The sequence below is a fragment of the Anguilla anguilla genome, chromosome 9, assembly GCF_013347855.1.
Source record: "Anguilla anguilla isolate fAngAng1 chromosome 9, fAngAng1.pri, whole genome shotgun sequence".
NCBI lineage: Eukaryota > Metazoa > Chordata > Actinopteri > Anguilliformes > Anguillidae > Anguilla > Anguilla anguilla.
Genome location: NC_049209.1, coordinates 41703092 through 41725164, shown reverse-complemented (window position 1 = coordinate 41725164; position 22073 = coordinate 41703092). Strand labels below are relative to the sequence as shown.

The following is a 22073-nucleotide window of genomic DNA, read 5'->3' as shown; positions in this document are numbered from 1 at the left end:
CAGGGGGCTGTGTGGGAAAGGGGCTCTAACTGAACCCTGTCTCCAGGCATCTCACTCCATATTGCACACCTCGTCACTGAGGAGGAAGAATGGCAGATGATGATTGGCAGCCCTCCCACGCACATCCTCATCCCCCCCCCCCCCCCCCCCCCGTCAGTGGCTCCGCCTTCCCACCAAAGTCTTGCCGGATAGAGTGCGCCATTTTAATCCTGCCATCGCAGCCAATTAAAACAAATGACCCCCGGAGCCCTGAACAAGGGTAGCGAGGCAGGGGATTATAGGCACGAAAAAATCATTTTTCCTTCACCGAACCGCTCCGACGCACTGCTGGAAGTGCAGTTCACACAGCAGGCAGGTCTGGGCCTGTCCGGGATGTGCTTGTGAAGCTGGACGGTGGCCTAAAGTAATACTGAGCTGCCCCTGTCGTAGTCTTTCTGTAATAAAACCTTCTAGTCAAAATAATGGCTTGCCGGTCACAGTTCCTAAGGATACACTTCCTCCTGTGTCCTCCCCTGCCCTGATAGTTTATTAATCCAGATCATTGCCTTTTTATTCACTCCCGAAGTCCCATTTAGCATAAACGCTTTTCTGATTAAGAGAGATCCGCTTTTGGGGAAAAAGGACGGAGGCGGGACAAGGGGCAGTTGTTTACGTTCGTGGAGCGACGGGCGGGCCAGTCGCTTAGCGACCAGGCCGTTAGCCTGTGAGCCGAATTAGCCGGAGCAGAAATGTAGCGCTCTTTTTTGCGGCTCCCTGTCATTTCGGGGGGCGGCCTGTCATTAAGCCGGCTGCGCCTGTACTTAGGGGCCCCCGCAAACAGAACCTCCTCTCCCTGCCGAAATGCCTCCGGACCCTGCTCGAATGAAAATATAGCCACCGGCGAGAGAAAGTGTCCAGAGGAGAAAATAACACCGTGTTTTCTTTTCTTTGAGTTTTTGCGGCCTACCGCTCACTTACAGAAAGCCAGCGCAGCATAAACCTGCATGAGCAGAGTAATCATGTTGTGCTGTGGGACTCAGCATGATGATGATGCATCTTTCAGATGCAATGTAAACTTTTTGCTGGCGTAATTAGGAGTCGGGGTGCAACGATACCTCTTGATAATGATACGATACAGTAGTAACACTCGATGCGGTACGATTTCTGTTTATTTATAATGATATGATATGATTAATAATGATTAATCACGCTATGATATAACGCACTTAGCTGCGATGTGGATGTGACCATTAGATTTGACTGACTCCTTCCACCCCACCGACGCCTAAGAGATAATTGAAATAACAAACAGTATAACTTTCAAAGTTAACAAGTGGGTTTATTAACTTCAGTCTGCCTAAATAAAAAATAAGTTTGCCATGTAAATGAACGATTCATCACAATACAAATCGATTCATACATGTCACATAAACGTGGTTGTATCGTGACATCTGCATCACAATACACTGATGCATCGACGTCTCAGTACGCCCCTAGTTAGGAGGTACTCAAACAGGCACAGTCTAATACACCAGCATGTTTCCATGGTGTTTTCCAGAATTTTGTTGTTAAAAATAAAGGGTGTGGCAGTTTACAATAAACGCTTGAAGCAAAAATGTCTTTATTTTCCAAAGAATACCCTGGTTATCTACAAATGTAGATGTAAGATGCGACCAGACATCAGTGCCCTAAATGTGCTGGCATTGCCCTACACAAACTACACATCCAAAACATCTCTTTGTCATGTGTACAACCCCTTAAGGTCTTGTGTCTCTGTGCATCTGCATTCGTTTGTGTGTATGTGTGTGTGTACGTGTGTGTGTGTGTGTGTGTGAGTGAGTGAGTACTTTGCACGCATGTCTGCGTAACTGAATGCATTTGCATAAATGCCTGCACGTATACATGGGTGTCATTTCTGGCTATGTGTGCACGTGCAATGCGTGTGCGTACTTGTATTAGATATGCAGATTCACTTCCTCTTTGTCGCCCAGCATCAGCCCAAAGCTCCTTGGCTTGCATCCTAATAAGAGCGCTCAGCAGCCCAGAGTGCTTGTGACTCTGGACCTCTCTGATCTGGGGGGCTGCAGTGTGCTGCCTGCTGAGAGCTGAGAACTGAGAGCTGAGAGCAGGGAGCAGGGAACTCCGCTTTAATGGGAGGCTGCAGGCCTGCCCCGTAACCAGGGGAACCCTGAACGTCCCTTTCACTCCAGATGTGCGCCAGGGGCTGCGGGTCTTTTAATGCCTCCGGATGAAAGCCGACCGCAGCATTCCGCCGCGCCCAACCGTCCGTAGGTTCGTCCCGCCCGGTCCGGTCTTTCTGCAGCGGCGGCGCTAGGCTAACAGAGGACGTAGCGGCGACCTATGGCCGCCGTCGCCTGAGGATCGTTTCTCTGAAACGATCTCCTGAAAGGAAACGCTCGGAATGCGACTGACGGCCGCCTCCCTTTTCCCGTGTACAGTTTCGCCTTTTGTTTTTTTTCTTTGTGGGGGAATGCCACAGAGAGCGGAATGTCTTAATCAGGGCGCTGTAGCCGCTGACCTGCGCCGCGTGAGCGTGCCAGGTTCGGTCAGCGGCGATCACTCATCATGAGACGCCCTTTCATCGCCCGTCGTCCGACATTCCTCAGGTAACAGGACACCTGAGGGCCCACGCGGAAAACACCGGTGCCACCGCAGAGGGACGCCGGGCGCCTTCGCCATACAAGCGCCTCTAGTGTGCGGAAGGAGCCGCGAGCGGTCTCCGTGGCAAGCGGTGTCTATATCGTATTTTACCCCGGCTGCGTCCGCACGCGCTGCCTCGCGGTTAAACGGGGTTTCCTGAGGATATTTGAAGAGGAGAGAGCCCAAAAAACACACACAGCCGGAGGACTCTAAACTGTTTTGGCTCCCCTCTCTCTCCTCTTCCACCGAGAGTACCGCGGGGGGGGGGTGGGGGGGGCTGCCAGACCTCCGGAGCTTAACGACACCTTTGTCCCCCCCCCCCCCCTCGCCTGCCCTCCCCCCGCCTGCCCCCGTGCCCCTGCCAGGCGTCCCCCGGCCTCGTACCTGTAACACCACGGCCCCGACGCCTCAGAGGGAGCTCTGTTCATGAGCTGCTCGTGCGTGTGCGCGCTACGTAAGAAAACGGCCCTTTCGATGTGTCGCATCGGTGGCGGCTTTTGTCCGCAGACTCAATCTAAACCGATTCCCTCCCAGCGGTGGGAGGGGGGGGGGGGACTTGTCTTCGTTTGCCACTGCCAGTCCACCCGTACCGCTGCTCCTTCCCCCTTGTGATTTTTGCAATTACACACGGGCAGAAATAAAAAAAAGAATTGCACGGAGGGAAAAAAAGGTTTTTCTTCCCCGCCGGGCTATTTTTAGAACGGCCCACTCCCTCGGCCCCTCCCTTAGTCTCAGATGAGAGATTCACCCGCAGCGGCTTGCAGTGGGGAGGGGTCACCCTCCTGCTTCAACACCCAGCTCTCCATACCCCTGCGTGAGCACAGCCAGCTTTGCCCATTTCCAGGACACAAAGGAAGAGGAGGAGAGCGCAGGAAGTCCACTGGACACACACTTACCCAGCCTCCTCCTCGGCCACGAGCCACGAACAAAACCCCTTGTTAATGAAATCAGGGCGATAGTTCTGACATTAAAGTTACTGTTGTGACGCCAGGCTGATACGAGCTCCCGTGACCCAGATGACATGCGGGTAATTGAATTGCTCTGCCCTGTCTCGTCCAATAGAGCGCTCCGCCAATGGCCGTCTGCACACAGTCCGCTTCCTCTCGTGGGTCAGGCGGCTTGAAATATAGTGGGCTTCACCATTCCGGTTCCACACACAAGTTTCCTGTGCTCTTATGGGATCAGCAGCTTTTACTACACGTCGGTTAGCTAGTAAAGGAGCACATAATTTACCCAAAAAACCTTCGGCGTTATACTTGCGCTCTTTCTCTCTCTCCCTCTGAGAAAATAAATAAATAAGAACGCTAGATCCAGCGCTCACAGGCCAGACATACATTAGCCCTGCACACACACTGTCTAGACACACATTAGTCCCACGCACACACACTACACCAACACCGAGCGTTGCACTTTTACACTCTGTGGAGATTTCCTCAGCCTTTAGGAAAATAAGCCCGCATTGTCAGGATATCCTCTCGTGCCTTTTCTTACTGTGTGTGCTGTATGCACTGGGAAGCTGCACAGTTGATCCATTGTCAAGCCATCGAGGGCTTAAGCGTTGCATTCATCATCATGTCAATTTGCTAAAGTTTGAGTGGGGCAGGCGAACTGTAGCATTAAAAGCCTGCGCTCAAAGTGTAGTAATGAATCATTTGCCCTGCAGTAAGTACTGGCTGCCCACATACTGTAGCTGAAATATGACTGGTAGAAGTCCTCTTTATGCTTCATGAATAGTGGCTGGAGTCCCTGCAGAATTACAGCAGAGAAATCCCTTTATAGTATAACATGAATTACATTCAATTATCCCTTGCTATTGTGGACAGGATAATGTGTGAACTGGCTTGCCTTAGAGCTTTGGCTTTTATTTATTTGAGTTAAGCTTAATTTGTCATTACCTAGCAAAGCATAACCCAAATAACAAAGAGTGTTTCTAAAAATCTGTCTGAACATGAAATTGAAACCTTTGTTGGCCAGGCGATGAATGATTCTGTCTGAGAACATACACATTGGTTTTATCCTTCAGAGTCAGAATGAAGGAGATCATTTAGATGCCTCTAAAATAACTGCAGTTCTGAGTCCAGCAGAATACTGCATCGGAGTTCTTTGTCCCTCTGGCTGGTTTCTGTGGAAACCAGGTGAACTACAAAGTCTGTTTCTACAGGAGGGCTTTGCAGAATTTTCATCTCCTTTTTTTGAATGAATGCGGAAAAAACGCATGAAAGACTTTGAGCATTACCTCACCCGGTCAAAAGGAAAAGTCAAAAAAGGATTTTTGTTTTCATAAAGATCGGGTTTGTGTTGCCTGCTAAGCTGTTCCATTTGGCTAGTATTCATTGCTATGAATACAGCAATACATCTAATCCACACAGCATCAATTCCAAACACCTGAGCCCCATTCAGAGAGACAGCAATCCGTCACAGCTAAATGAAGCTGGCATTGCATGCCAACAGCAAGCTGCCTTCCAAGTAGGGTTACATTTTTATATTCTATATGTATACCAGTGGATCCCTTTGCACATTTTGTTTTTGCAATTGTCCAGCTCTTGGCCTGTATTGAATCAACATTTATCCTTAACTGTAACTCATGAGCAGATGCAGGCATTATACGTTTTCTTCACAAACTCAGTTTGGCGAGTTCGTTTTAGTCATTGCTAAACCAGCCAAAGTGTGTTTGTGAAGAACACACTTGTTCTTGTTTTTAATTGTTGGTGAAAGTAAAGGACTGAAGGTGATCGAATCCCACCCCTTCTTTAGAGACGTAGCCGGCCGAGCTTCCAAACACAAAGCAGCGGCAGCACAAGACGCCGAAGAGGAGCCTGATCCAAAAAAAAAAAAAAAATCCACCCAAGATTAGTTTTTTGACAGAGATATGGACCTATTGTCCTCATGAAAAGGACTCATTTTCGGCCTTGGTGCTATGACATTTGTGGCAGTGCGTCTTCACAGGACCGCCATACCGGCGCATGAATCAGGAGGATGGCTTCTAACCCCCGCGGCCCCTCCCTTCTTCAGGGAAACCGGTGCGGTATTCCTCCGGGGAACAAAAGGAGTTGGGCTCGGCCACGACAATATGAAACTGCTGGTTCCCATGGGCTGGAATGCCCTAAAGAACCGCAGCTATGCCAGCACTTCTAGGTAAAGGTGCTTTACTTCCGTTCTGTTCTTATGTAAGCCATTAATCACCGCTCATATTTTTCTCTCTCATTTCTTCCCCAATTTGACCGTTTGACCTTTTCGGTCTGTATTCTTTCGAAACAATTGCGTTCTTAACCGAATTTCCATCCGTGTAAAGCAAATTATATGCTTTCGCGGATCTTTTGGTAACCATCACTGGAACCTCTGTTGTTGCTCTTGCACAAGGCGTCGTTATGCCTAATGTTTGTGTGCAGTGCAAACATTAATAGCAGTGTTTCAATCATCGGCGTATGAGTCAGTCTTTCGGTTTCTGTGGTGCAGTAGGAAAATTCTTTGTACCCTTCATTATGGACTAAACCTCCAATACACAGATCTATCTATCTATCTATCTATCTATCTATTTGTCTGTCAAGGTACTGTCAATGTAAATCTACTATCTATTTGTCTGTCAAAGTACTGTCAATGAAAATTTGCTTCTAAGGATAACATAACAAGACATAAACAGAAATGATAATCACAGAATATAATATAAATATAATCAAGGAACCTTGTAGAAAAACTGACTGATGAACATTGGCTTGTTATTTATTCGTATTTTACCTGTAAAGCCCAGAGCCTTCCTCAGTCAGCCCTGGTGGAAATGTTCAATATACACCAAGGAATAGGTACCCTGTGATTTTTGTTGTAAACATCTGGTAGCAGTCTAACTGTTTGTGCTGCTGTTTGTGTTATATCATTGCAGTTGTAATTTATTTAAAAACTGTGATGCCTTTGGATCCAAAGTATCACTGACCACGGCTTCAGTATATCTGGACATCTAAAGCAAATGTACTGGCTGACGACTGAGCTTCTTCATACTCAAATGCTCGCACACTGCAAGTATGCTGGTCCAGCATCTCCCTCAGAATAGCCTCTTCGGCCAGCACACCAGTTCAGCCAGAGAATCAAAACCTAAAACCAAGAACACCGAGTCTGGGCCAGTGAAACACTGCAGAGTTCCAAACCAGTAACTGTGAACATGGAGGAAAAAATAAACTCCCGCACCATAAATCTCTGGCAATCGAAAAAGAAATCTGAGCAAACCGGTTAACCTTGGTTGTGCTAGCGGTGGTAGGGGAAAGTACAGGCGCAGGGTTAATAAAAAAAAAAAAAAGTGTGACCCAAAAGGGGTTGAGTATCTGGGGCAGCAGGATGTTTGTCCGGTAGCAGTTCTGCGCTCAGCTTACAGGCAGACTCAGGCCAAGGGGCCCTGCAATAGAAACGTGATGACTGACCGAGCATGTCCAGACCTGCGTAGAGGACCTTTCTGTCTCCGGCAGCCGAGGTCTATTTGAATCGCCTCGATTCGTGCCTCGTTCAAAGCGGTCGTCCGCGTGGTCGTGCCTTGCAGCTTAACACCATACAGTAATGCGCGCTGTCTTGAGCTGGGCAGGAAAATCTGCACGAGTGCTTCATCTTAACCAAAATCATAGGTGGACTGGAAATTAAGCATGAAATCAGGCAAATTTGTATTTGGACAAGAACATCACAGATGTACCTCTTATTACATACATACGTATTATAACGTCGAAGGAAGCTGATTATTGTGATTATTGTGCATCATTGTGCTGATGCAGTGTAAAGCTGAAAGCCATCCAGCTAGTTTTATCAGAGCCAGACTGGTTTTTAGATGATATGTTATGTGCAGTCACTAAGCACAATGAATTTCATTTCACCAAGTCCAATAAATGCTTGATGTTTTTTTCATGAAAAACATGACATTTATAGTTCTCAATGACTCATCTGTCCGTTTTGGCCAGGCGTTGCATCCTGTGGGTGTAATGTGTAGATGTGAGAGCATTCTTACACATCCAGCTGAACGTTTGAGGGAAGAGTATCTCTATTTTGTTTGTTAAGAGACTGATGATTCTGACAATGTGACGTTGCCCCTGGACTTAATTAAACACCTCCGTCATAACACTTTGAGCTCTCAAGCAACTGTTCTAAGGCAACATTCCTCAAATAGGCTCACTAGACCAAGCTATTTTAATTACGACTCGTTGAAAAACAAGTTAAAGTAAGCCCATTGTGCCCAGAATGAGGTATACAGTACACTCAGATGTCATGTCACCTACAGTGTGTGCTGAAAGTAGATCTATTTAATTGAATAAAGACATTCACAAACAGCCTAAACTTCTCAGGAATTTACCTCAGGTATGTAGACATTTGTTCCCCACAGTTGTTGGCACTTTGTTCCTTGCTCTGTGTTTTTGAAGTGGTAGCAAAACAATATAAACGATTTTGCGAAGATAATCGGCTCACTGTGTCAACACTTAAGCATCTGAAAAGATAACCTACTGCATGCCTGATCTGTCAAATTAACTGCAGTATTAAGCAAAGCAAATCGTGTGAGAAATATTAATTTTCTTTTGTGCGTGTGTCGCTGGCATCATTTTCCCCCTCATAGTTTTGGAGCAAGGTGTGTAATGCAATAAATTAGCAGTTCAAAATGCCAAAGAGAGCAAATGGTGTCAGCTGTGCCCTACCCACTCTGCCTTTATATCTTCTGTTTAAAGACAGCGCATATGGATCAACAATGATTTTTCTCTCACAATAAAACCAGAACTGAGCCCATTTACTTTACTTCACTTTTGAACATATTATTTAGTAAAAAAAATCATTCAGAGTATACTATTAAATGAAAAAGCATTAGGGCAGTGGCACAATTTTTGTTGTTTTGGCTCTGTACTCCAGAAAATCCAGCATATTGGATTTGAAATAAAACAGTGAATATGAGGGCAAAATGTAGACGGACAGCTTTAATGTGACGATATTTTCATCCATGTCAGGTGATCCGTGCCAGAATTGGAGTCTTTGTGATGCAACTGTAAGCATTGCATTATCTTGGTAATGGGTTCCATTGAGAAGGCAATAATAACTGATCCATATTCTGACAGCCAGACAAAGAAGGTCAAGGTAGAGAACACAATTAATTTATTCCACTTGAAAATATGTACCGTAAGGCGTAAAAAAATTTTTTTTGGATCAGTCACCACGTCTTGCTCCATTAAAGCTTTCTGTGGAAATAAACAATGGGTGGACATTTGTTTGTCTCGCGGCCTGTTTTGAAAAATTCGGAATACCGTATCTTCCATAAATCAGTACTGACTGTGGAGACGGGTTTTGACACTAGAATGCTAGTAAATGACTGCCAGAGGCATGCATGTAGGTAACTAAGAATAAAACAGGGGTGATGGCTTTGTTGAGGTGGAGCAAATAACTTATTTGTGAACATTATTTTGGGTCAGTTAAGAGGGATTACATAATTTAATGACATTGTAAACCAAGACTGAGAACGTTATTAGAACAACCGACAATCAATGAAAAGTGTGTATTTGGTCTCTCTCTTCAGAGACTGTGTGTGAATGTTTTAGTCACTGTTGACAATACCTAAAACACAGCTGAAGTTTGAGATATCATGAGATTGAGTTATCTGTCTGAGTTGTCCCAGTAGTGCCCTATCTGTGATTCCCTGATAAGAACTGATAAGTTCCACTTCTATAAACATATCTCACAAAAATATGTGCAAACAATCGTCTGTGTATTTCCCCCAAATGTATAAAGCGGGTAGTTACATCAAAGGGCTCTGTTGCCCTTTCCCACACCAATCAAAATTTATTTAAACAGCTGCTCTCTGTCTGAAGAACAGTTACCCCTGTCTGCTCCATTTTGTCCTTCTAGTCTGTTAAATTCAGAAAAGCAAACAATAGCAGGCATCAGGAAGGCTGCGCTACACTACTCTCCATGTTTTGCTGCTGTTGACAGATTTCATTGTTTTCTCCCTTCTCCTCTAAGACTGCAGCCTCACAGATCATAGACCTGAGCTTGTCAAGTCAAATCCATGAACTTCTCTCCCAAGTCAGTTGTTGACATGGGGTCAGAGCTCGATATTGTCCTGTGGCTCGTCAAAGCCATTTCCTATTCAGCAGCAGCAATTCCTGTCATAAACATATCCAAGTATGTATGGATTTATGTATTTATACATATATAAACACAAGAAAACATAACTTGTGTAAGCCAGTGCCCCGAGTCCTGACTGTTTAGACGAGGGATTTCCTCCCTTTTTTGCATGTATACACATGGCATTTATGAACTTTTTTTTCCCAGAACTGTCTGTAAATTTAGTCCGTTCACATCACCACTGTGGTGAAACAGAGGAACGGGCCTCACCGTGGGCCACTCCTGACAGACGGTCGGAAGAGACCGTGCTCAGCCTCTTTAGGTTCAACGTCATGCAGCTGGGGGTGTGTGTTTGACAGTGAGGATTTTCAGATGGTGAAAGCCACACGTCATGTTGGGGCTTCCTCTGTAGTGTTCATTTTTCTGAGCAATTGTTTTTGGGCGGGGAGGGTGTGACTTGTTGATCACGCAAGAACATACTATCTCCATATGTGACTTGGATAAGTGGGTAGTTTCTAAAGTGATGTCTCATGGGACATGTCATGTACAATTCCACGGTAAAATCACATTTATGTAATTACCTATGGTCTAATATGTGACCTTTTTCTACTTAGTATCCTTTGTATTAAAGTCACTACCGATAACAAATGGTTACATTTAAAAAATATTTTAAAATCATTACTCTTAATGCCTTCGCATAAGTGAGATTTAAACTACAGTATGAAATAATGAGGTATAGTATGTTTCAGTCTCTGCTGGTTGATCTTGCTGTGAAAAACTAAGGAGCTTCTAATTTAATAGTGTCATCTTAATTCATCAGCCTTTTCCAATCAATCATCTGAGGGTGGTGATAGTCTTTAATGATGAGTATCCAGATAATGAGTTCACTTAAAAATGAGAATGTCTGACAGATGAATGCAGGATTTTACCGGAACTAACGATCCCTGATTCTTTAACAGGGTGGGGCGCTTTTTAAAGAAATGTTTCAAGTCACTTAAACCCCACAAAAAATTGTTGTTCCACTGGTCAAGCAAGGTGTTCGGTCTAATGACAGAGTCTTCTGCTATGATGGGACATTTCCCCCAAGAATGTGGATGAAAAATGGCTGGAGGTTTCTTTTTTCATCTTCCGAGGAACTGAACCTTTGGTATTGTCATCTTAGAACCTGAGAAATTCTTCTGACATCACCTGATTGTGTTTCAGTTCCACTTCACTTCACCCATCTATGAAGGTGTGCATGGATTGTGCCAAACAAAGACATGACTGTGCCATTTCTTTAGAACATCTTAATATCTTGTGTTGACAGTCTTTTATCATGTATTATCATTTTATTTACTGTAGCCGGATGGATCTGAAAGAATATGCTCAGTTTGCTTATGGATGAGCAAAGTCATTTTTTAAATACATATGAACAGTTAGACAAAAAAAAAAAAACATGTTTATACTGATACTAAAAGTTTACAAAGGGTAATCACCTACCTGTTATTATTAGAACATTAGCGCATTAAATTATATTTAAAGAGACACTTGGTTGTGCTTTTTATTGTTGACATGCTTGTTTAGATAAGCATGTTTTTCTTCCTGGTGTTCAAATGCAGACGAGGTGGCTGCAGTGGGTTGATTGCAAAAACTGCCTCCTTATCATGTTTATTTCACCCAGTTATATCTGTGTGGCTCAGCAGGACTGTGGAAATGGATGGGGAGTGGGGGCAACACAGAAGAATACAGACAAACTAAAGTAGCTAAAGTGGCTCGTTTAAATTTAATGTTACACAACAAAGCAGGCACTCCATGACAGGTACAGAATTCCACAAATGCCTTGAGGCTGTAACAAGTGCATCCTGAAATGGAGCGGTCCGTTGGCTTCTTAAGGACAGGCCTAAGTGGTGCATACCTGACTGCGGCATTGTGGGAGGAGACAGTGGCTCGCAGGTTCCTTCTGGCCTAGAGCAGTCGGGTAAGGTATTAATTAGACCCATTAAGACGCTGCACAGGTGGGTGGCACGTGGCCTGAGGATGACTCAGACAGCCACACTTAGAAACCATCTGAACCGGGGCGCTTATGTTTTGGTTTCACAGGCTGCTATTGCACAATGCTTTGTTTAGGCCAGTCCCCTGATCACAATAGATACTGTACCTTCTTATTAGCTTGTGTGTTACATCAGCTCTGACCTGGACTTCCCACGCAACTTCAGTGCAAATTCTTGTACGCCGATTCACTGGTATATTTTATGGAAACAAGACCAGTTAAACCAGCCTAAGGATTTGTAGAAGTAATCCATGTATAATGATGAATATGCATTATGTATAGTTAAAGTGCACCCAGGGTTGTTCCCATAAAATAATTCACCTAATCTTAAATCATTTAAAGGGCGTCATTTCAGCCTCTTCATAAATGCTTGGTATGTTTAACATGGATTTTGTCTTCTCATTGAACCACTTCAGGTGGCCTGAAACATTGCTGCAAATTGATTTGTTAACAGTTATTAAAACACCAAGAGCTGGTTCTTGTGGGCTTAAAAAGGCATTTATTTTGTGAGAATACTTTTCAGTAACGTTTGTACTGGCTGCATCCCCGTCATGAAGTCTATGAATAACACAAGCTTCAAAATCATCCAGCACAATGGATCAGCTTTGCGACCTCAGAAAACCCTTACCCCAGAAATATAAAGGTCAAAATCTTGCCGTCAATACTTGGCAAGGACCTGGGAATGTTCCAATAGCTTGTTTGTGTTTGTATGACAGAATTAAATATAATACTATCAGATGACAAACTTGCTTGGGTGCCAATGATCTGAAACATTGTTGCTATATTGGTTTAATAGAGGCATTAAGGATGCATGTTGCTATTGGTGTGCAGTTTAAATTAGCCCAGTGCACCTGTTGGAGCTATCATGACTACAATGCTTGATTTAAACTGTCAACAGAACTGTATGAGATAAGTACCCTTTAAACACAGCCAGTTAAAATGCATTTCTCCAGCATCAATGTTCTTGTTATCAAAGTTGGAAGAAATAGACACAGGTCCCAAAAGAGTATTTTGGAATATATCCATAGGTCTGCCTGCATTAGGGGAAAAAGTAGTAGTAAAGTAAAAGAAAAATAAAACTTTACAAATGAATGTTTTATTTATCTCACAAAGCAGACACGCTACATAAAATAACAATGAAATGCTGTTGCTTTGGCTAAGTCACAGTCTTTCAGTTAAAATATGTGTTCATTTCTGTGATACTGGGTGCAACATAACATCGTCACCTTGACTCCACTGAGATCATGTTGTATGCAGAGTGTGTATTAATAAACTCTTGGACTGTGATAATCATAAATTGTTTGGATTTATGCCACAAAGAGCAGTCTGCTTTCCCTTTTTCCCAAACTAATTTTAAAGACATTAATAATTTAAGCCTGTTTGGGGTATATTCTGTATATTCTGTAATATTGACTCTGACTTTGGTTTTCCTGTAGTCAGCACTGAAAGGATTTGGAAAGTAGAGAAGGTCACATCTCAGTCATACAGTGTCTCAAATATTTAAAACTCTTGCACACCACAGGCAAGAAAACTGATAATGTGTTAACTAAAAAATGTGTTCTTTCCATTTGCCATATATCTACGAGCTACAACCTGCAATTGTGTGTTAAAATCAGTCATTACCCAAAGTCATATTAGGAAATGCAACATGACCTGTATGAAACCATTGTATGTGGCTTCTCATCATTCATGTTTTAAAAAGGCCAGACATTTAAAACCTTATTTTTCCTTTGATAATAGTTCTATACCCTAACAACATTAAGTTTAAGGCAGCTGTTGAATGCCTTAAAGGACTCCCAGGTCCCAGCCTTGCACACTATATTCTGTTGTGTAAAACAACATTGTGTCAGGCCGGATAGTGCCTGGGAAGGTTATTAATAGTGAATTATTAAAGGCTGTTTTTCCCCATAAAATTTTCCACTGGGCACAGGACTGGGCCCAGCCAAATTAAACAGGTTTCAGGATATCCTCGAATTGGTGAGAATTTGTGAATTCGGGAATTTTCTGTTTCCAAGATCTGGGAATGCAGAGGGCGTGGCCCCCTGGGAGCTCTCTGTGAGCCAGGGCTTTTTGGAAAGGGCAGCAGGCCGACGGTTCATCGCGAGCCACGTGCTGCGGAGCGCGATGAGATACGCGCGGCACCGGGGACGTGCTAAAACTCGCGATCCGCTAGCAGCGCATCGGCTGCCCTTAACAAAACACGGCAACCTGCCTAAAAATAGGGGACGCGGTCAGTGCAATGCAATGAGATGCTACACGCTGAGAGGGAATGTAGCGCACGGCACATCTTAGCCTTGTAATTCAGAGCAGTATTTCTAGTTCTCTGTAGGAAGAATGTGACATATGTTAATCGCGCTGTCTTCCAGTGTCATTAACCCGCCCCACCCTGAACCCCCTTTTGTCTCTCTCCTGTCATTTGCAGTGTTCATCTGCAGCTTCATGGTGGCAGCGCCCATTTTCGGTTACCTTGGCGACCGTTTCAACAGGAAGATCATACTGAGCTGCGGTATATTCTTCTGGTCAGCCGTCACTCTCTTCAGCTCCTTCATCACCAAAGAGGTAAGGGCTGTCTCCGTGCCTTGAGTGGGGGAGGGTGGTTCGATTGTACACAAAGCCATCTTTAGTTTTTGTTCCACTAAAATACAGCCCCCAAAATAAATCACCTATTCACAATATATTCTGTATATTGAGGCACAGATACTGTATCAATACTGATGCGTAATGCTGATTATTACAACTGGCGAAACAAAACTGCCGTCTAAAGCCTGTTCGTTTGGCACCTGATTAAATGACATGCTCGTTTAGTGTGACTTCCGCTTGCTTTTTACTGCCTTCAAGCTCTCGTTATCTCTGTCTATCTCTAAGCCTCAGCAAATGAAATTAAGCGGTCCCTGGTATTAAGCAATTACCTAATGAATGCGCCCAGCAGACAATCACTTAGTTTTATATTTCAAACGTGGAGGTCACGTGCTCCTTGTGCCTTTTAAATCCAGGTTGGGCTAAACCGCAAGAGCTCCGATCTGCTTTTGAGGTCTCCTCGGCCTCTGGTGATTTCCGTTTGAGGTTTACGGTGGCCCTGGAGTGCCCTTCCATCAGTGGGCGCTGCGCAGCACAACACTCTAATGCTAACGCTAATGGAGAAGCAGCTAAAATCCAGTAGCTCTTCTCCCTAGACACCCTGTGCCTGACTCGATGGGGCAGCTGGGAACAGGAAATGTAATCTCAGGGCTGTCACTTAACATCTTCAGATCTGCCGGATAAAAAGGCTCCACAGCACTTTCCTCCCGTATTTAACAAAACCCAAAGCTAGTCCAAGTTTATTTAAGGGCCATAGGGATTGAACTGGAAGGGGATACAATAAAAAATGTTGTGTGTTGCTATGGTTTGTTCATACTAAAACCTATCAAACTAGTTACACATTAGATGGGGAATCGTTTTAAATTGGTTCACAACGTACCCTCACAAGAATACTTTAATGAAATGAATGTCTGTGAATCGACAGTTAGGCATGTACTATCAGCTAAGAAAACAGAGCACTCTTACTTTGAAAATCAGATATAAAAAAAAGAGTATGAAGTATGTTATTATTTTGTGAGTTATTTTACAGACACACGGAACACACTTTGTCTTAGTAAGGACTAAAATCGTACAGTGAGAAAAAATATTGCAGAAAGTCAAACGATTTGTTCCAAAGTAAAGGCTAGTCACGGTCTGTGAAATGTCCTTACTCAAATGCAGGCCACAGCTTTGTCCACAAAGCCAAAACACATTATTCACTGCAGGTTCTCTAGAAGGTTGGCGTGACCATAATGTCTGGGAAGGACATGGTGTGCATTTGTTCCTCAGTAATGCTGATGCTATTTCAGAGGACAATTTGCAGAGGGGGTACACTCCACTGAGCAATAAAAAATGGGGTGTCAGCAATTTTATTTTCATAAAAAAATAAAAAAAATAAAAATAAATAAAAATCAAGTGTAGGTGGTTACGTGGATTAAATGTTTAGGGAAAATGCAGCCATCTTATCTCTTTGGTAACACTGCCTTGTTAATGCCGAATGATGGATTTGCTCAACCAGAGAATTCATAAAATATTCAGTAACAGGCGAAAGAGATTAAAGTGTACCACTACTACTACCAATTTCAGTAATAGTTCAGTAATTTATTATTCAGATTTCATCAATAAATTATTTTTTTCAAATAAAATAGTATACATGTAATATCTCTATTAATTTGCATTGCATATCAAAATTAATTGGCATCATAAACTCATTGATTCAATCCTGTAACTGCCCCACACTTTCCCTTGTAGAGCTCATCAGCATCAAGGAGGATTTAGTGGCTTTTTAGTCTCAAGGGAATGTATTAGACAATGCTGTGCTATGACTGCTAATTAAACTGCTGTCCTATCCATAAGGTGTCTGAGAAGTGACAGATCATAATTATGATTGTCAGTTGCAGGGGACACTAACCTCTCCCACACTACTGAGAATATGCCTCTCAGTACATTGCTATCTTTTCACTGAGCTGATGAAGATAATCTCAAACAGGTACGACGTGCGGCAGTGGCTATTTGCAGAGTAGACCAACCCCCACTACCCTTTCTATCTCTTGATCTCTTGCTGTGTATGTATAACATACAGACACTCACATGCAGAGAGGTGCGTCATTGGGATTCAAGGCTCCATGTCTAATATTGCTACGCATTATTACTCATGGTGTGAAGCAATAATGCAAATTAGACTGAAGTAATTTCCCTGCTTAATTAAGACAACAGCAAACAGCTTTGTGTTTTCATTTGCAGAAGAAAACCTATTGCTGTAGTGTCTTTTTTTCATTCATTCAAATCCCCTGTCTTTTCTTTGTGCTGAACGTAATGAAGCAAAAATAAATTGTCTTGGAAGCGGGGGATGGGTAGCGTGCACCAACTGTAGTACAGCTTTTCTACACCCACAGTATGAGGGGTCTATGTAATTTCTCTGCCAGCATCAGCCTCCTAAATCTAATATGGAAAAACATGGAAATATATCTGTTGTCATGGCTGCCACATGAAATATCAAGATAATCTTCAGGCATCTGACTGTGCATACAGAAATAATCTGAGTGGAACTATCATCCAAAATAGGTTGGATGATAGGGAACCAAATGCTGCCAGATAACATGTCTAAACATTGCATGCCAATGATAAAAACAAGCACCAGTATTTTTGTCTACGCTCAGATATGATCAGCTGGCACCATTTTTTGTTGATGGCATTGTTGAATTTTGTATATATGGGTACACTCCAGTGGGTGATTGCTCTTTAAATTCTTGGTCTAGTGGAAGCAGCTTCAGATTTTACATTGAGGCGTTGTCTGAATTGTAATTAATACAGTCAGTGCCAGCTGACTACCCACTCCTGAGCACCCACTCCACTCCACCCCACCCCACCCCAACCCCTGCCCCCTCCCCAACAGAATAGGCGGACACTAATGTGTCCTCAGGCATCTGGGAGGGGGGAAAGCAAGGCAAAAAAATCGTCATGTAGGCATGCGTCCAAATACCCACATCGGATAACCCTGCTTCAGTCACTGCCGATTCCCATCACTATTCCCCTCCAATCCCGGGGGACTTATGTAACAGGACAATAGCTCAGTGATGCTCAGAGGCCCATCACGCGGGGGGCGGCGTCGGGTACGAACGGCCGGCTATTAATGGAAGGGAGCGCTGCCCCCTGGGCATTCCCTCCTTTCGCTGCGCCGACGCTCCGCACTCTACGTCTTTTTCTTTTTCTATTTTTATCGGCGCATCAGCGTTTCAGATACAGCGCTGAGCACCGCGCTTTTGCCGGTTTTTCGTTTATCTGTTTTCATTTGCCGTGCATGGGACTCGGCCATGGGAGGCTGTGCTTCAGCACTGAAACGCATCCCATAAGCTTCAGCCATTCCCTTCCAGGTAAAAGTGGAAGCACTGGCCACGTTTCGCTCTGCCTGAATGAGATCACTCAAGAAGAACGCACGGAGAGTGTCCGGCCTGAGCATATGAAGATGACTTCACTTTCAGCTATACATACTAACTCAATACTGACAGTGCAGTGGGTAAGACCGTCGCCTCACAGCAAGAAGGTCGAGGGTTTGAATCTCGGCTTGGGACCTTTCTGTGTGGAGTTTGCATGTTCTCCCCGTGTCGGCGTGGGTTTCCTCCGGGTACCCCGGTTTCCTCCCACAGTCCAAAGACATGCAGGTAGGCTAATTGGAGACTCTAAATTGCCCATATGTATGAGTGTGTGAGTGAATGGTGTGTGTGCCCTGCGATAGATTGGCAGCCTGTCCAGGGTGTATTCCTGCCTCTCGCCCAATGCATGCTGGGATAGGCTCCATCACCCCCCGCGACCCTGCTCAGGATAAGCGGATATAGATAATGGATGGATGAATATTGTAGGAAAGATGAAAGAGGTGGTTCAGATTTTCCCCTTTCCCCTATTAAAACCAAAAGAAAGACAAAGGTCAGCGGCCACATTTTCACGAGATTGAGAACACTGCCATTCCTTTCCGTTGTGTCATACAGACCACTGGAGTGCTGGAAAAGAAGATGGCTGACCTATGTACCACAATTGTGTCCTTCACCAACTGGCACCCCCCGCAGAGATTCTGGGATTGTAAGCGTTCAAGCAGCTCGATGCACGCATTTGCCCTGCCTTGACGTCATGTTCTCGACACTTTTTTCACATATATTATCTTTGGCAGTTGGCTCCAAAAGCGTGATTTAAAGTTGACAGATTTATGAACTTGTGATGGTTCATAATAAGCACTCAGGACAATTCATGGGGAAAAATGAATTATACTTGGAGCGGAGAGAACGTTCCAGAGAAGTTACTTACACGTTCGTGTGTAACAGCCTTCTCACAGGATGAAAAGGAAGCAGGATTCCTCTGTTTCTGTGCGTGTCCGTGCTGTTAACTGGCCTACCTCCCTGACCACGTTCTTCTCCCTTCGCAGTATTACTGGCTGTTTGTCCTGTCGAGGGTTCTGGTCGGCATCGGGGAGTCAAGCTACTCCTCCATCTCTCCCACCATCATCGGCGACCTATTCACCAACAACACACGGACCATGATGCTCTCTGTCTTCTACTTTGCTATTCCCCTGGGCAGGTATGTCATAAATCAGTTCCACTGCACAAAACAATCATAACAAAGCCAGAATAAGTCAGACACTGTATGTTCAGACACAGTTATTCCAAAAGTGTTTCTCCTAATCTAATTCAGTGATGTGACACACCCCATGTTTTGGTATCAGGTCCTGACCATGCTAGTGGAATACAAATTTGTAACACTAACTTCCTGTACCATTTTGTGGAAGTGGAGTTTCATAAGCTGCAAAACAGTGGAAGGTTAAATGATCTAAGGCACAAAACTTAGATTAGTTAGTTTAAATATCACCATGATGGTCAATTTAATTCTGCATTTTGGAGATGAAAGGAGTCTCCAGACATTTGAAATTGAGGATTTCAGTTAATAGTGAGAAATGTGGAATGAAAGAAAAGGAGGCAAGATGGTGCAGATGAGGACAAGAAAAGTCAAATGGCTCTTGAGACGGAGATAAGGAGAGTCTTATCTCAGACACCTTTTCACAACAAAAAGGTCAGACGCACCAGTCCTGTGGAGTTTAAAATATCCAACTGCCATCCTGCCTCTTTCTATTTATTCCAGTTCCAATGAAACCCCCCATACTCCAGAGATAGACTGGATAATATAAAGATACATTACTGGAAAGGTCACGGTATATGAGGAGCTAAGCTGTTTTTGGGTTTCAGGGCAAGGGTTTATTCAAGAGGAAGAAAAATGGGGAAAGACACAACACAAACAAAGCTGGATGATAAAAAATGAATGGGCCTGTAATGGCTCCTGTTTCTTTGTTTTTATTTACCGTGGAAATCCCCCAAGGTGCTTTGCTGCACAACCGCTTTTGGCTGTGTCAGGTTGTTTTTAACCTTTGCGGCAATGAGAGACAAGGCAGAAGTGGAGGAAGAAAATCAAATGGTGAATAAATGAACAGACGTAGTGCTCTAAGGACTCAGGTCCTTAGTGCTGTCTTTTCTCTCCAAATGCAACACAGAGTACTCTAGTTGTAGTTCATTAATTTCACGAAGGAACTAGCAAGAGAGCTAAAATTTATATTTTCTGCCCGAGAGATTTATGTCCCTCATAATCTGTGCTGTGGCTGGAATTCAATTAAATGTCAAAAAGAACAAAACCTGCAGCAACTTACATTTTGGAAATCCTTCATCAGACATGCATGCAGCCCACTAACAGAATTGATGGCAGAACGAATATAGTCGGAGACAGGCAGGAAAGAAAGGCCTGGCCTCGGAGGAGCTCTGGAATGCTGAGGCAAAGTGTTTCACTTCAATAAAGCATTTAGGCGAAGGAACAATAGGAGCTGAGTGACCGAAGCCTGCGAACCAGTGACCAAAACATCCTCTGCACTTCCCTGATTGTTTATCTTGATTGAGTTGTTGTGACCGTTTCCAGGAAGTGACCTCAGGAATCAGACAGGGTGCAGAGGAAATGGGTCTCCTAAAGAAAAGGTTTCCCCAGCTAATAAACACGCCCTGCCAAGCCGGTCTCTTACCTCCGGGACAAAGGCGGCAATATTTTTCAGATATCGGTGGTGTTGATGTCCAACATTCCAAGTAGACATGGGATGTAAGGCTCATGTAAGGTTTGTCGTTAGTCACTCCTTGGAAATATAATGTGTGCCCAGGACTTTTTTTCTGTTATTTTTTGAGTGCTAATCAGTACAAAACAAAATTGCAGGATGGTTTACTCCATTTATGCAATAAATAGGGAGGCGCCATCAGGAGGTCGCAATGCTTTGTTAATATACACCCCTATAATAGTGTATTGTAAGCCCCCTAGTATCACTTTGATTCAGTCTGCGAATTCATCTCTAATTATGGTCAGCGGTGCCTGCAAAGTCAAACTCCTGTCCTGACAGGCTGCCCCAAATTGTTTGGAACACAGGAAACAACAAAGACCGGGAATGTGGTGAAACACCCAACATTTATCTGATCACGATACCAGTGAGCTGTCCATAGTGCTCTCTGTGACTCATGTACAGTGATGAACTTCAGTGTAGGTGCTAAGCACTAGCTGATTGCATTGCAGTTAATCATCCTCTGTAGTATGAAGGAGTATCTGTTTACTCTGGAAAAGCCCAGTTGCAGTTACGATGGTGAAATAAAAACATAAGAGGGCACCTGTTCGGCCACACAAAGCCAGATGGTGGGTGTCCCTTGTGTTTTGCTCACATCTCTTCAACAGAATCCTTTCGGAAAGTAACACTGTCCTCAGAGCCACACGGTGTCCATTTTGAAGACATAAGAAAATAAATAGACCAATCAGGTATCAGTAATGAGACAGCTATTCACATTTGGCTTCACCACTTCTGTCCACTATTGTTCTACAGTAGTTATCCCAATGCAGTCGTGCCACTGTAACCATTTTAGCATCTAAACCATGTCTTGCATTTTAAATTGACAACCTCACCTTTATCGTTCCTGATATTCCAAGTACATTACCTTGTCAGACATATGAAATGGAGTGAATCATATTTTTCATAGCCACTTATCTCCAAAAATTCCACTATGTTCAATAAAAAATTGTAGTTAACTGGAGTGGAGGCAATCATTTTTACAGTTTTCAGTTGTTAAGCTTTGTCTGTCCCAAATGCGTCATCTTGACAGCAACAACCATGCATTGCATGCCACCCAACCCCTAACTCATTCTTTATTTGTCTCTCCACAAAGCCCCACCCACTAATTATAGCAACAATAACTTGTCCTAAATGTCCTGAGCCTCCACATATCATATAAATAGAGGACCATAGGTGTGACCAGTTGAATGATATGGTGTAAAATATGTTGTCTGGAGGAGTAATTACCATGGAGGAGCTCTTGTTGTTTAGCTGCCTCCCACCAAAGGGCCTGGAAGAGACACTCCTTGAGCTGGCATGGCTTCAGAGAGCCCAGACATTGTTGCTTTGATCAGTGGCTGCGTCATATCCCTTCCACATTAAGAAATTGTTGTGGTAATTAAGCCTCTTATCGGGTCATGTGCCGAAGACATAGCCGCTGATCCAAGAGTATCATCTTTTGTAATCAAGGCAGGAACCAGCCCTGTGTGATTCATGAATTCCTAAATTCCTGATTCCTTTGGGTTTTCAACACCCAAATATAACACTAAGCATTACATTTACATTACATTACATTTGTTTAGCAGACGCTTTTATCCAAAGCGATGTACAAAAGTGCATATCATGGTCATAGGAACAACTACAAAACACAGGTTCGATAAG

At 43.8% G+C, this 22073-nt stretch overlaps 1 protein-coding gene across 4 annotated transcripts in view; it reads left to right on the top strand.

The window, feature by feature from the left end:
* Positions 1–22073, top strand: part of spns2 (spinster homolog 2 (Drosophila)) — a 70957-nt gene that overhangs the window by 28680 nt on the left and 20204 nt on the right. For all 4 annotated transcript variants that reach the window (XM_035433336.1, XM_035433335.1, XM_035433334.1 and 1 more), the window contains exons 3-4: positions 14166–14302; positions 18717–18868. In XM_035433336.1, the coding sequence (XP_035289227.1) occupies positions 14166–14302; positions 18717–18868 (289 nt within the window). The remainder of the gene's footprint in view (positions 1–14165; positions 14303–18716; positions 18869–22073) is intronic.